Genomic DNA, 13,593 nt, shown 5'->3' with positions numbered 1-13,593 from the left:
CCAATTTAAGAGAATTATAAGTGAGACCATGTGTGTGTAGGTAAAATTAATCTTGCAGGCATTTAATACTTTCAAGTACCTGCAGACATCCTTTAAGGATGATAAAGTAGGTGTAATAGCCTTCGGTTAAACAGTACTAACAATAAGCATATCCAAAACAACAATAATTTCATAAATATTCAGGAAGGTAACACTCCTGAGGAGGATAATGACACTGATGGCATCAAACACATGATTAATGGCCCCACAGTAACATCGGTAAGCGGCTGTTGTTGAAGGTGTAAACACCTTCTGTAAATATAACTAAGTCTGACTTAGTCGTGTAAATATGCACAAACACAGATATTCAAAATTCTCAAAATTCAAGTCCTGGCAAGTGAAGAAACTCAGTAGAAGTACAAACGATCGACCAATATAAATAAAGTTGAGTTGAGACCAAACACAATCCTAAGCTTTATGAGTGAAGCAGGCAGCTCAGAGGTTACACATGTACAGTCAAGATAAGTCTTTAGAGGTGGTTTCACTTAATCTGGCCTTGACCTGGAGTACGGTCCTGTCATATTAATGACACCGGAAATAAAATCAAAACGGAAAATGATTCACGTATCACTGTGAGCGTTTTGATACTTAAAAAAAACACAGTGCTGAACGGAAGTGTGGAGATAAGACTGGCTATGAGGGACTATGATTAGTCAGGCTTTGCTGGTCATGTCAAATATATATACCACATTCTGTATATACGGAAGAGACAACTTTTTTTAGTCATTAGCTCATGCAGTCTATTTTAACATTATAAGCAGGTAAGAATACATAAAAACTCATAGCTGCACTTGATTTATCGCATCCTGAGTAAATGTCTACTCTATTTAGTCTCCTGGCCTCAGTGACCGGCACATCTTAAACCTTCAGGTGTGCAGAAACTGAAGATGAAGCTGAATAGAGAAGACTGTTCAAATAATGGCTGGTTAGCTGGAAAAATGGCGTATGCAAAGATCAACCTGCCAACCACAGGTAGAGATGTTATAAAGGCCGGGCTGATGTTGAGTAAACCAATAATGGAAGTATTCTCTTTGATGTGCACAGACCCCGTCTATCGCTGTCCTGTTATGTTGTTGCCTCCGGGATTTATGGCCATGGATTCCAGTAAGGGACGGAGAGTCTGGCCAAAAGGCCTAAAGATACAAAACAGGGTAGTTACACCTAAAGGAAGTCTAAACAAATGACAAAAAAATAAACAGATTAAATACACACTGGGAAAGAGAGCCGGAAGGAGAAACACATCAGACACAAGTCGCAGTGTCACAATAACTAAAATTTGAATTTTACTCAGTGTCGCCTCCTCTGTGAGGTGGAACGCAAAAGACAAAATCCACCATCACCTCTTCTCGTGCCATTTCTAGGAAGAGGACCTGATATTTGAATGTAGTCAGCTGACAGCATTTGAATACTAGAGCGTCAAAAGTTATCTATGTTACAGGAGACAAATGTGAAACTACTTACCTGCACAGATGGACACAGAAATTGCTCAAAAGTTTAAACTTGGAGGCTTGTCTTTGGTTTAGTTCAGCATCAAAATGGTATCAATTTGTTTATGTATCGATTATATATTATAAATTCAAGCTATGTAGCACTGTGACAACATCATAACTACATACCCAGAGAACAAGAAGATCAGCGGTGAGGTTAGAACGGCTTTATGAAGCTTGTTAAATACAGTTTACTCACGTAGAGAGCACTTCAGATGGAAGGTCTGTGATGTACGATGGGATCTTTTGGCCCGTGAGGAACTGAGCCACGTCGTTGCTGAAAGCGTTGCAGTTGTGCTCAAACAGTTTGTACGTGCCACTTCTGTGCGTGAGAATGACGAGGAGAGAGAAAGAGAGGCAGACGGAGATATAAGTTCAGAGAAGAGATAGGCGAGGCCAGACAAGGGTGGAGAAGGGCGGGTGAGTAGCAGGAAGAGTCAAGATAGAGACATTCACTAGGATGGGGGGAGGTGGGGAAGAAGTTAACTTTTGTCATTCTAAAAGCAAAAGTGAAATTTCACTTGGCCCAATAAAAACAGGGGTACTTTCCAGGCAGTAACATCCTGCAAAACTGAAGGTTAGATTTGAGAAAAGTTAGGAGTTAGAAGTTTGGAGAGAGTGTCATTAATATGTCTAAATGTATGTCTCACTACATCAAAACTATGAGCCTTTACCCGTATGTGGACGCTGCCAGTGAATCCAGATACTCCTTAAAGATCTCTGCAGACACCTCAGTGGTGCCGAGGTCCAGGATGGAGTCAGGCCGACCCAGGTGCGTGTCACCCTAGGACGCAAAAAAAACACAAACACGCGTCAGTGGACTATTTGCATTTTCCTGTACAGTAGTGACCACAGCAAAGGGATAATATGATGAGGAAAATATGGATCTTACAGGTGTACAATTGTTGATGCCTTCCCTTACAAAGAAGTACTCCTGACCATGGACCACGATAGCAGTGTGCCTAAAAGACACACCAAAAGATCACAATGCAATAAAAACCAATGAAAGTTGATAACCACAGCTCACATGGTGTTTATGAGAGGACTTCACTCACCATATCCCATCCAGCTGTTTGCCTGTGACAGAAACATAATCCAGTAAGAATGACTTATTCTATGTAACAGGTTTACGAAGAATAAAGTCACAGCTCAGGGTGTTTATCCCATGTTAAGGCTTCACTGAAGTCAGGTAACTCACTGCAGAACTCACCCAGCATGATGGGACTCATCTGACGGGCCATGCCTTTGGACAGGTCGTAAACATACAGTTTCACTGGATAAGAGTCAGTTTGGTCCATGGTGACACAGAGTAATTAGTTAACCTGAGATAACAAAGTTTAAAGTTAACTCACTACCAAGAGTTGAACGGCTAAATATCATAAAGATATAAATAGTAATAGAGTTTTCCGGTGTCGCTGATATGTCACGGTGTAACAGCAAACAATGTATCTCTGTCAACAAGTACTTTCGTTTGTGAGAGGAGACCAGTGATGTGTCGGTCGTGAACGAGCCGGTTCAAAGAGCCGGCTCGTTTTAATTGAACGATGGGAGCCGTCGAGTGATAGTAGAAAAGGCAGCAGCATTGGGACCCATGTCAAAAAATTTGAAAACACAAAGGCAGAATGCAGAATTTTGCAAACGCCAAGCTGTCGTATCGAGCAGAGTCCATAAACAAACTCAACAGACATATGAGAACTGTGCATCCAACAGTCAATAGCTGTCCTTTTTAAAATTTCTATGTTGTTTTAATAGTTTTTATAGGTGTTTCTATCTGCTTTGTGTAGCAGAATGGTTCTACAAGCAAGTTAGTGCATTTGGGCGGTTTCAGAGAGTTAAAAATGTCTGTAAACGCAATGAAAACAGTTGGCTACACCAATTATGAAAATGTCATTTTTACTTTTGAATACTTCAGTACAAAGGGTGTATTGAATATATACATGATATATGTGTACACATACAAGCCATGAGTTAAAACGGTGCTAAATTTGGCTGAATTATGAAAAGCATATATCATCTTCTTGGTGAGTCAAATGATCCGACTCCCTAAAAAGATCCGAACTTCCCATCACTAGAAGAGAAGACCCTCTTCCGGAGTCGAGCCTCTCTGCGGACAAATCCCGCCCTACACCGGGATTGGCCAGTATCTTTGATTGGCAGACAAGTCATCCAATAGACGACGAGCCGCTCCGTACGGGTGCTCAGCGTGCTCGTTCACGGACCTGAACGCGCCATCCACTGAAAGTAGTCTGGACTTGTGTGGCAGAAAGTAGCAGACCTGACCTCCGTGAGTCATTTCACATCTATTTAGTCGTTTATATTAATTTAACTAGTCTATATATAGCTTTGTGCGTCATTAGAAAGATGCATTTGTTTACTAAGCGACCCCAAAATACCAGTGAAACGCTAACATCACAAGCTAGGCCAGCCTGCTAACGTAAACATTGCCTGGGTAAAGTTATAATAACAACAGTAATATCTTAATTAAACTGTATTAATTGTTGGGAATGGCTTTGTCTTTTGCACAACTATCGTTGCCTGGTTAAATATCAGCACACTTTTAATTGTTTATGTAGCAGTGTGGAGTATTATTGAATGTTTTGAATGAGCACGTCACTCATCATCGCTTCAGCTCATTAGCTCTGTATTGCTATTGCACTTCAGGTATCACTACTCTTTGTACAGGTCTGCCCAATTCATACCGATCTAGTTCATGTTATGATTATTTGGGCTTTCTCACAACAAACAAGCTATGAGAAAGGTGATTTACCCCCAAGATGGAGCTGGTACTACACTACTTTGTGTGTCCGGCTGTGGTTTCCTATTGAACTGTTGAATCCTTTGACAGAACAAGAAGCATGCCAGAGTGGAATACCTACTACACGAATGAAGAGGAGGATGAAGAGCAAGAGGAAGGAGAGCAGTCTGCAGGTGAGATGAAAGTCTCCTCATTTCTTCATGTGAAGTGGCTGAATTATAAAAGGTATATATCATCTTCTTGGTGAGACAAATGATCTGACTCCCTAAAAAAAACGAACTTCCCATCACTAGTGGAGACCCTCTTCTGGAGTCGAGCCTCTCTGCGGACAAATCCCGCCCTACTGATTTGATTGCACTTGGTTTGATGTTATGAACTACACTGTTATTAACATATAACTTAACACAAGAGGTCATGTATGTTTTCAGATAGCATTTGACACCTAAAAGACGTCTCTGTCTTTCTTAGGAGATTACAAGAACACAGGGAGAGACAGTTTGGTCTTCCTGGTCGATGCCTCCAAAGAAATGTTTATCAAAGGAGAAGATGGACAGCCCTCTAACTTTGACATGACTATGCAGGTAAAACGGACAGTTATCTTAGTCTCTTTTGTGAATGTAATATCCATCCGTGTACTGTAACAGCTGGAAATGTTTGGACATTGAATTGAGTATTTCTGCTTCATCATTATAGGTTGAGACAGCAAACTTGGGGTATTTTTAAGTGTCATCCTGATCAAAAAAAAGTCTTAAAGGAAACCGAAAACCTCACAAGTTTTATAACTGTATTATAGAATCACCTCATTAGTTGTTTTTGTTCTCAGATATGTCCCATGCCCTATGAAAATAGCTCTGTGCTCTGTCCCTGTAGGTCGTGCGCAGTGTGTACACCAGTAAGATCATTAGCAGCCACAGGGACCTGGTGGCGTTGGTTTTCTACGGCACAGAGCAGAGCAAAAATCCCAGGAACTCATTCAAACATGTCTATGTGTACCACGACCTCGATGAACCCGGTAAGATGCTCGCTTTCTCAAGCTAAACACAAATGTGGGCACATTCTTTGCCATGGACAGATTTAACTTTGTATCTTATCATTGTTCCTGCATGTTATTTCACAAAAACAAGAACACTTAAAATACCAACAGTGATTTTAATGAGTCCTCTTACATTTATTTGTCTGTCATTTTATTTTCCACAGGTGCAAAGCGAGTGCAAGACGTGGACGCTCTGCGGGGGAATAAAGGTGCCCAGCTAGCATCAGACACCATGGGCAGCGGGGAGACGTCATTAGGTGACGCCCTGTGGTGCTGCGCCAACCTTTACAGTGACATTAAGCTGCGCCTCTCACACAAGCGACTCATGATCTTCACCTGCAGGGATGAACCACACATGGGCGACAGCGCGAAGGACCGTCAGGCTCGCACCAAGGCCAGTGACCTTAAAGAAACCGGTACGTCTGAAGCAAAGACTGATCCTCTCGACCTCATAGCTGGCTGTTGAAAGCCTGTCACTTCATCCAGCCATTCTCTCACTCTCATTAGGCTGATAAAAACATAACATTGGAGGGGTTAATACATTAAGTCTCTATGTCGTGGACTCATTTGACTTATCCGTTCTTTCTCAGGTGTCATCATTGACTTAATGCATCTGATGAAACCGGGTGGTTTTGATGTCTCGCCCTTCTTTCGTGACATTGTAAGTCCACCTGAGGATGAGAGTGAGTTGGGGCTGCAGCTGGAGCCTTGCGACAAACTGGAGGACCTCCAGAAGAGGGTGCGGTCCAAAGAGCAGAAGAAGAGAGCCATGGCCAGGTAGAGATGAGTCACATGTTAGCATTTCCAGACAGATAAAAGTTGTTCGTGTTGCCTCGCTTTCTACACATTAGTCACTTTCGTTTGTGTCCTTTCAATCACTAAACTCCTCCTCTCTCCTATTCTCCACACTGTCCTTCATACTTCCCTCTCTTTAGGTTAAACCTGTGTCTCGGTGAGGGCATGAATATCGCTGTGGGGATGTATGCAACTGCTGTGACAGCTCGAAAACCAGGTCCCATCAAACTTTACAGGGAAACCAACGAACCTGTCCGCAGTAAAACCAGAACCTTCCACACCCAGACGGGCAGCCTGTTGCTGCCCAGTGAGATAAAGAAAGCTCAGGTAAATGCAGACTTAATATATGCTAAGTTTAGTTTGGTTGTTTCATAAAAGCTAAAGATTAGATAAAATACATACATTTCAGTTCAATTCTCAGTGATTTTGATGGTGTGCTTGTCTGCTGCAGACGTATGGTAAGAAGCAGATAGTGATGGAGAGGGACGAGGTGGACGCCATCAAGAAGTTTGAAGATCCTGGACTGGTTCTCATCGGATTCAAACCGATGGAGAGGCTCAAACTTCACCACCACATCCGACCTGCTGTCTTCATATATCCTGAGGAGGGCGAGGTGAAAGGTAACAGTGTTTGTCTGCGTGTGTGCGTTTGATCTCAGAGCTGATGGTATTATTAAATAGTAAAACCACAATCTTGACGGAAAAATGATATTTTGATAAAAGCCAAAATACTAAAGATGGCATCATTGGTACTGAGCTCTAACATATCTTTTGTCTTCCACCTCAGGCAGCGCCTGTCTGTTCGCTGCCTTGTTGACAAAGTGCAGCGAGAGGAACGTGTTCGCTCTGTGCCGCTGCATCGCTCGCCGGAACTACCCGCCTCGCTTTGTTGCACTGGTTCCTCAAAGAGAGGAGGTCGGTGACGGAAAAGTACAGATTACACCACCAGGTAACAAACCGCTAGACACTGCAAACTTTAGCTCCTTTCGCAATTCCTTCCACTCTATTTGGCTTCTCTATCTTTTGAAGAAGTTTCCAGTGATAAGCAACTATATCATAGTGAGGGTGATGTCATGTGTTTAAGTTTGACGGCAACTTGTCACCTCTGTTGCCCGTATCAGGTTTCAACGCCATCTTCCTGCCATACGCTGACGACCTGCGGACTCTGGATCCTCCTCAGTGCCCGTCTGCCTCACAAACACAGGTGGACAAGATGAAGGAGATCGTCTCCAAGCTGCGCTTCAAATACAGGTGGCTGCACATGTTAGTTTAGAGATGCCTAAACAATGGATTCATAGCAAAACAGTGTGTCAGCAAGTGTCTTTGTGTTGTTTTTGCTGTCTCATTGGGATGTTATTCCTCTGGGAATATTCATCTAATTAACAAAAGACACATTTATAGCATGAGAAAGCAATTTTTCAGACTCTTTGGGGTGACAAATTGACAATTAGTAAATGGGATCACTGATAACAAGGTCATTCCATTGGTTTCTCTCTGTAACATGTTTTCATTCTTTGTAATTTAACGCAGGAGTGACGCTTTTGAGAATCCAGTCATCCAGCAGCATTACAGGAACCTAGAGGCCTTGGCCCTGGATATGATGGCTCCAGAGGACACAGAGGACCTCATCAGTGAGCTGCAGACCAACAAACATTCAGAGATCCTGGTTGTAGCTGGTGCAACCAGTTCCCATCTCACTGTCTCTCTTTTTTCTGTGTCTCAGTGCCAAAGGTGGATCAGATTAACCACCGTCTGGGTCCACTGGTTGATGAGTTTAAAGATCTGGTCTATCCTGCCAACTACAACCCTGAGAGCAAACCAGCTGCCAAACGCAAAACAGGTCAGCGCTGGAGTCAAAACAGAAACTAAATCAAATTTCCTGTATCTGTTGTTTTTGCTTGTGAATTGTTCTGACCCGATACACAGTGTCTGTCAGTACCAAAAACCTTGAAATACACCAATAGCTGCTGTAGTTATTTTGTGCTGTTGTGCTACAGTAAAAATCTTTTGTTTTGACTGAATGTTTTCTCTGTGAATTAACTTGCAGCTGATGCCGGAGGCGGAGCTGAGAAGAAGCCCAAAGTGGAGCTATCAGAAGATGAGCTGCGGGCCCACGTTCAGAAGGGCACCCTTACAAAGCTGACCGTGCCCGTGTTGAAGGACGCCTGTAAACAGTTTGGGGTCCGGACCACTGGGACCAAGAAGCAGGAGCTGATAGATGCTTTGATTGCAAAGCTGGGCCCATGAAGAGTTAGACTTGATTCCAGGTGTAGAAATGTCTTCAGCCGCTTTGTATAATCAACAAATCAAGTTCTGCTCAGTTGTGTGAGCTATTTCAAAAGCAGGTAACAGGTTTTACATTTACTGTGTTGCCTCTGAATTTTCAGTGTTCAGTGTACAACAAAAGAAGTACCATGTTGTTGGATCATGGTTCAGTACAGCTCAATGCTCGGTTAATTCATGTTTGAATGTAAAAAAGAAGTACATTTCTTGTGAAAAGAGCTGAAACTGGTAAAGTTGGCTATGCCTTATGTGCAGTAAACACAGCCATAAAAGCCATAAAATGACTAACTAATGTTGACACTTGCTGACAATTGTGCATTTGCATTAATAAAACAAAACCTTTTTACAGTCCTGTCTAGTTTGTTTTTAGTAACTTTGTGAGTCAGTGTACTGTCCATCTTAAGCTGCTTTTCCAGTTCTTCTTGCCACATGAAAGAAGGTGTGTTCTACTAAAATAAGACTGCAGCATACCTGGATTATTGTTTTGCCCTGCAGTACAGTAAAGTGAAGGAGGTGATCCTGTTGGGGGCAGGCCTGCACAGGCAAAGGTTTCTGTAGAACAGCAGGAAGACGGAGTCACATGCAACTTTGACCTCGTTGAGTTGCGAAAGGTTTTGACGGTTTAGACTGCAAGGAGAGGGCATTCCTGCAGGAGTACACGCTGGGTAATGGTGCTTAAAGAACTTTTTGCAGTTGCTATAGGTTATAGAATATACTTTTTTAACTTCATATTTTGTATGTCAAGCATTCTGTTTTGGTTTCTCCTGTCTTGAAACTGCTATGTGTTATGTACAACTGAAATGACAGTGACGTAAAAATGATCCAGATGTTTTGTGTTGGAAGCTGTTGCAGATTCAGCCCTTTTATTCTACTTTTAAATTTCAGTTGTTTGTACATTAACATAAAAGTTGCTGAAATTTTAGTGCTTTTATATTGAAAATTCCTAAAGGAAAGTGCTGTCACATATTCTCACTACCTTGACACCGGCTGACGGTCTGTCAGCTACAGAGAAATGGAGTGTCAGTGTGACAAGGACGAGGATGCTGTTGCAGGTAAGGTGGAAATTCAACAGCATTATATGTCTGCAGCATTTCATAGAGAATATAACAAAGTTTTTGTACTCTGACTACTCTAAAGATAGGGAGTTAATGAGATGTTTGTTACTCACGTAATGGTTTCAGTCTCATGAAATCATTTTGTCTTCAGGGCTGCATAAAGCAAGCTTTTGATAGATTTGTAAAATGTTGATCCTAGACTGGAGTACATAGTCTATGATGTCAAGTTAGCAACAAAATATTTGAATTCTCTGTTATTTTTTCAAAATAAATGTAAGCATTCCTTGTTAGTTCTGACAATTTTAGAAAAGTATAAAAATGTTTTGCAGTTGTATGTTTGTTCATCTATGTAGCAGCTGTGAGCAGCCGTATTTAACTATGTGCTTAAGTTTCCTGTCAACAAAACAACCCTAAATACATAAAATGATGATCTCAGTTTTACATGTAGAATACACAAGATTCAAATAAAAGTGTTTATTTTCAGTGTAAACTTTGAACTCACAAACACAAAGCCCTGCATTCAACAATAGGGGTTTCTTAGGATTTAGGCTATTTCATTCAGTATTTCACATTTGGGTGAAAGGTAAACCCCATGACAACATTGCAAATACGAATGTCATGTTTTCCTCCCTCTCTGTTTAGGCTTCTGGATGAATGGCAACAATGTCCAGATGGGAGCTGTTACTGTGGTGGGGTATCTTCTCTACAGATTCTCACAGAGTCAGTCACACACAGATACACACATTCATATTGAAACCAGAAAGATCCTCTGACATTCTGTAGAAACCGTGTCGATCCCGTGATTGATTGACTTGTCCTCATCAGAGATAGTGAGTGTGGAAACTGGAGAGCACAGAAAAGATTCGATCTGCTTGAGTTGATCAGAAATGGCTTTGATGAGAACAGACATCACTGATGGTATTATCAGGAGCATAGCCAGGAATTCTACTTATTAAAAGAGTCACACCATGACAATGAACACGGGCGCTGTTTATACAGTTAATCCTGTATGTTGTATTCTGTTACTGACCTACTGCACCAAATGTGTATTAATCCTCTGTTGAAAATAGTTCTCAGCAAATGGCTAATTATCTCTTTTTTTAGTAACATTTGCTAAAGATTGCAATGCCCAGCTGTTTAAGGACATTACTGAGACTATTTTTTGTAACTCAAACTGTAAACTGTGTATTACTATATATTTAGTGACATGATTTACGTCTTCAGTAGCAAATAATCGGCTTGTGGCTGCGTGCACAGACTTAATAACAAAAATCATCACAGTCATTACAAATGCAGCTTTTTTCTGTTGGAGGACGGAAGTTATTCACCATAAGAAGGTTCAATGTAAAAGGAAATCAAATTCTCCCCTCTTATATGGAGATGATTTCAAAATGCAAACTTGTTTTTAGTGGTTGAATTATCATTTGCAGGTGGATTAGTGGAAGTTTATTAACTTAAGTATCTATAATTAAAATCACCTGAAGGATCTAACAACAAAAACATGAAAACTGAATGATATGATCATTTGAATAATGACCCTTGTTGTGCCACCAAATCATCTTACTATCACCTTTAATGATCTCTGTTGTAATACTTTGTCTGTCTGCAGCACTCCCAGCTCTGATCCGATGGCCGATTCGTCTGTTCTGCTCTCTAACTGGTGAGTTTGCTTAGGCCACTTTACACTCTCCCTCACAGCCTGATTTTAACTGCACAAATAACTACATATGATAGATAAAACAACAATAATGATCTAATATGACTGTGTATGAAGTGAAATCACAAGAACATTAATGTGTGTGTTTTTTTCTGCCTCAGGTCTGACAGCTCTTTGGGGCTGGGTGAGCCATGTAGTTGGAACTCTTCGTGGTACAAAACATGCATCCCTTATATCTGATCCATAGAGATAAAACGAAAATCTTTCATCTACGGATTTAAAAAAATCAAATGCTGACTTTTGTCTTCATGTTTTGTGTCTCAGGGATCCAGAGCCTGTGTAAATGGATGGCTCGAATCTGGCGGTTTATCGCACGTGAGTGCTGCTGTTGACTCCTCACTGTGTGCTTCAAATTGACAGCAATTTAGTATCTCAAGGGTCTGGAGCTATTTTAGTGATAGATCTGTACAATAATTACAGACCTATAATTAACAGTTAAACCGATGATTTATAATCTGCTCCTCCATCAGGAGTTTCCTCCAAGTTTAAGGGGCTTGGTGCTGCAATCACAGGTCAGTTCACCTTAATCTTCCTTTGATGCATTTTACTTTTTCTTGTTTGTTCTGTTGCAAAACTGAAAATCCACTCTGCTTTGTTGGGTTTGGTCTACTTTTCTGTTTTTCTTCATTATTTATCTAATCCAGGGTCATCCGATGGACCACTAGATCCGACCAGCAGCAGTCCCAACAAACCAGGCCTGAGGCTGATCCTCCTGGGCCCCAAGGGTGGAGGACGGACCTCCCTCGCAGTGACTTTGTTGGGCAGCAGTGAGACAATAACACCCATGGATCCTCTAATGGAGAGCACCAAGAGAAGGATGGTAATTGATGGTAGAGAGGTGACGGTGATCGACACCCCAGATCTTTTGGGGACTTCACTGGGGGACAGCAAGAGAGCAAGGGAAGCTCTGAGGAGCCTTCAGCTCACCAGTCCTGGACCACACGCCTTCCTGCTGGTGATGCGAGCTCCGGGCTCCAGCATGGAGATCGACCAGAATGTGGCTCAGGAGATCAGAGCCACGCTTGAACTGTTTGGAGACGGGGCCATGGGGTACATCATCCCAGTGCTCACCCATGCAGACCATCTGGGTCGAAAGCATTCTGTAGATAAGCTGCTAGATGCGGACACTAGTCTGAAAAAGGCTCTGTCTCTATGTGACCAGAGGCCAGAGCTGGTGGACAACAGGCCAGACTGCCCCCCAGAGGCACAGACTGAGATGCGCAGGCAGCTGTTGGGGCGTGTAATAGAGATGGACACCCTGAGGGGGTATTTTGTCCACGAGCTGCAGAGGAGGGAGGACCGCATCAGGGAGGAGCTGCTAGATGACATGGCTTCTGCACTGGCTAGAAAAGTGGGACACATGTAAATAAGGGAGGACAAAGGAGCTGGTGGTGGTGTCTGTGTGAAAGAGTTGTTGGGGCGGTGAAAAAATAAGGAGGCAGGATTCATTCAAGTGTTAAACATGCAATTCTGAGTTTGAGTGTAAGGGGGATTCTTTGCCTGAGGTATTTTTGTTGCTTTTCTGGTTTACCACTGTCCAAATGAATTTACAACCATCAGCCGCCTTTTGGTTTTCAACATGCCGCAGATGTTTTCGGGTTAGATATGTTCACACACATTCTGATGTGTTGTCATTATTAGATGTCCATTAACTCTTCTGTATAGGTCTGTGCCTCATGTTTTCTTACTCTGCTCTAGTGCTCAGCCCTCCCCTGTCTTTCATAATTTATTAGAGATATCAAACTTTAAAGATGATCAGGGAAAATAAAGTGAAGTCAAACTGGAACTTTGAGTTCAGCAGTGCTGTCTAATGTGCCTCTGAAATATAATTTGGACCAAAGGATTACTAAAATATGAGATGACTCAAAATTTATTGCAGACTTTATAGACTATGATCTGTGAACATAAAAAAATCTTCATTGTGGAAACAGATGACAGTGACAAGTTGACTTATGGTATAATAACATTAGTAAATCGATAAATCAGTCAAGCTTTAATTGGGGAATATTAATATAATCTCAGGGCAGAGTGGCCCTGTGGTTAGAGAGAACATTTAGCAAAACAGTACAGACCTTCAGCAGACCAGTTAGGGTCATTATAGGCATGATGCATAATCTTTAGCATGAGGAATAAAATGGCATCCACTCGTCTGCTGTTCTTTTGTCAGGCCTGACCTCTGATCTGAGAGAAATAGAGAAGAGAGAGAGAAAAAGTAGTTTCCAGGTGTCTGAACCTGACCACGAGACAGAGGGATGTAAAGAATCAGTATCAGCACACACTTGCATCTATTAGTGTCTGTTATTCTACAGTTTAAGGGTTAAGATGGGGGCCACGTTTGCAAAAGGACAAGACACCAGGGGCCATTATAAAAAACAAACAATAACATTTACCACATGAAATAAATAAACATTAGGATCATTGATGTGGGAG

The 13,593-nt window shown here is 41.8% G+C and overlaps 3 protein-coding genes across 5 annotated transcripts; 2 read left to right on the top strand and 1 right to left on the bottom strand.

Moving 5' to 3' along the window:
• Positions 1–436: 436 nt before the first annotated feature.
• Positions 437–3,001, bottom strand: desi1b (desumoylating isopeptidase 1b). Its single transcript, XM_027289190.1, has 6 exons — positions 2,737–3,001; positions 2,582–2,603; positions 2,419–2,488; positions 2,201–2,310; positions 1,726–1,848; positions 437–1,172 (listed from the first exon to the last, which is right to left on the bottom strand). Exons 1-6 carry the CDS (start codon positions 2,822–2,824, stop codon positions 1,091–1,093), a joined length of 495 nt encoding a protein of 164 aa, XP_027144991.1. The 5' UTR covers positions 2,825–3,001; the 3' UTR covers positions 437–1,090.
• Positions 3,002–3,665: 664 nt separating this feature from the next.
• xrcc6 (X-ray repair complementing defective repair in Chinese hamster cells 6) lies at positions 3,666–8,739 on the top strand. 2 transcript variants are annotated; one of them, XM_019253246.2, is made up of 13 exons: positions 3,666–3,810; positions 4,372–4,454; positions 4,750–4,862; positions 5,152–5,293; positions 5,479–5,730; positions 5,905–6,091; positions 6,250–6,436; positions 6,561–6,729; positions 6,896–7,057; positions 7,230–7,359; positions 7,639–7,739; positions 7,832–7,948; positions 8,156–8,739. In XM_019253246.2, exons 2-13 carry the CDS (start codon positions 4,382–4,384, stop codon positions 8,353–8,355), a joined length of 1,833 nt encoding a protein of 610 aa, XP_019108791.1. In that variant the 5' UTR covers positions 3,666–3,810; positions 4,372–4,381; the 3' UTR covers positions 8,356–8,739. The 2 variants fall into 2 exon arrangements, with proteins under 2 accessions (XP_019108791.1, XP_027144978.1); XM_027289177.1 differs by lacking the exon at positions 3,666–3,810 and adding an exon at positions 3,953–3,975.
• A 238-nt stretch (positions 8,740–8,977) lies between these two features.
• Positions 8,978–13,363, top strand: LOC104918879 (GTPase IMAP family member 4-like). 2 transcript variants are annotated; one of them, XM_027289181.1, is made up of 8 exons: positions 8,978–9,056; positions 9,341–9,443; positions 10,089–10,166; positions 11,056–11,106; positions 11,265–11,315; positions 11,428–11,478; positions 11,634–11,675; positions 11,808–13,363. In XM_027289181.1, exons 2-8 carry the CDS (start codon positions 9,404–9,406, stop codon positions 12,527–12,529), a joined length of 1,035 nt encoding a protein of 344 aa, XP_027144982.1. In that variant the 5' UTR covers positions 8,978–9,056; positions 9,341–9,403; the 3' UTR covers positions 12,530–13,363. The 2 variants fall into 2 exon arrangements, with proteins under 2 accessions (XP_027144982.1, XP_027144981.1); XM_027289180.1 differs by lacking the exon at positions 8,978–9,056 and having other exon boundaries at positions 9,068–9,443.
• Positions 13,364–13,593: the final 230 nt, after the last annotated feature.

The sequence above is a fragment of the Larimichthys crocea genome, chromosome XVI, assembly GCF_000972845.2.
Source record: "Larimichthys crocea isolate SSNF chromosome XVI, L_crocea_2.0, whole genome shotgun sequence".
In the NCBI taxonomy this organism is placed as follows: domain Eukaryota; kingdom Metazoa; phylum Chordata; class Actinopteri; family Sciaenidae; genus Larimichthys; species Larimichthys crocea.
This window is presented reverse-complemented; position numbering and strand designations above follow the sequence as displayed.

Coding starts and splice junctions, on each gene's coding strand:
- desi1b (XM_027289190.1), bottom strand. CDS start 2,824: ATGGACCAAACTGACTCTTATCCAGTGAAACTGTATGTTTACGACCTG. Junction 2,604..2,736: donor GATGAGTCCCATCATGCTGG/GTGAGTTCTGCA, acceptor TTTCTGTCACAG/GCAAACAGCTGGATGGGATA. Junction 2,489..2,581: donor AAACAGCTGGATGGGATATG/GTGAGTGAAGTC, acceptor TGTGTCTTTTAG/GCACACTGCTATCGTGGTCC.
- xrcc6 (XM_019253246.2), top strand. CDS start 4,382: ATGCCAGAGTGGAATACCTACTACACGAATGAAGAGGAGGATGAAGAG. Junction 5,294..5,478: donor CCACGACCTCGATGAACCCG/GTAAGATGCTCG, acceptor TATTTTCCACAG/GTGCAAAGCGAGTGCAAGAC. Junction 7,740..7,831: donor GGACACAGAGGACCTCATCA/GTGAGCTGCAGA, acceptor TCTGTGTCTCAG/TGCCAAAGGTGGATCAGATT.
- LOC104918879 (XM_027289181.1), top strand. CDS start 9,404: ATGGAGTGTCAGTGTGACAAGGACGAGGATGCTGTTGCAG. Junction 10,167..11,055: donor TCTCTACAGATTCTCACAGA/GTCAGTCACACA, acceptor GTCTGTCTGCAG/CACTCCCAGCTCTGATCCGA. Junction 11,479..11,633: donor AATCTGGCGGTTTATCGCAC/GTGAGTGCTGCT, acceptor CTCCTCCATCAG/GAGTTTCCTCCAAGTTTAAG.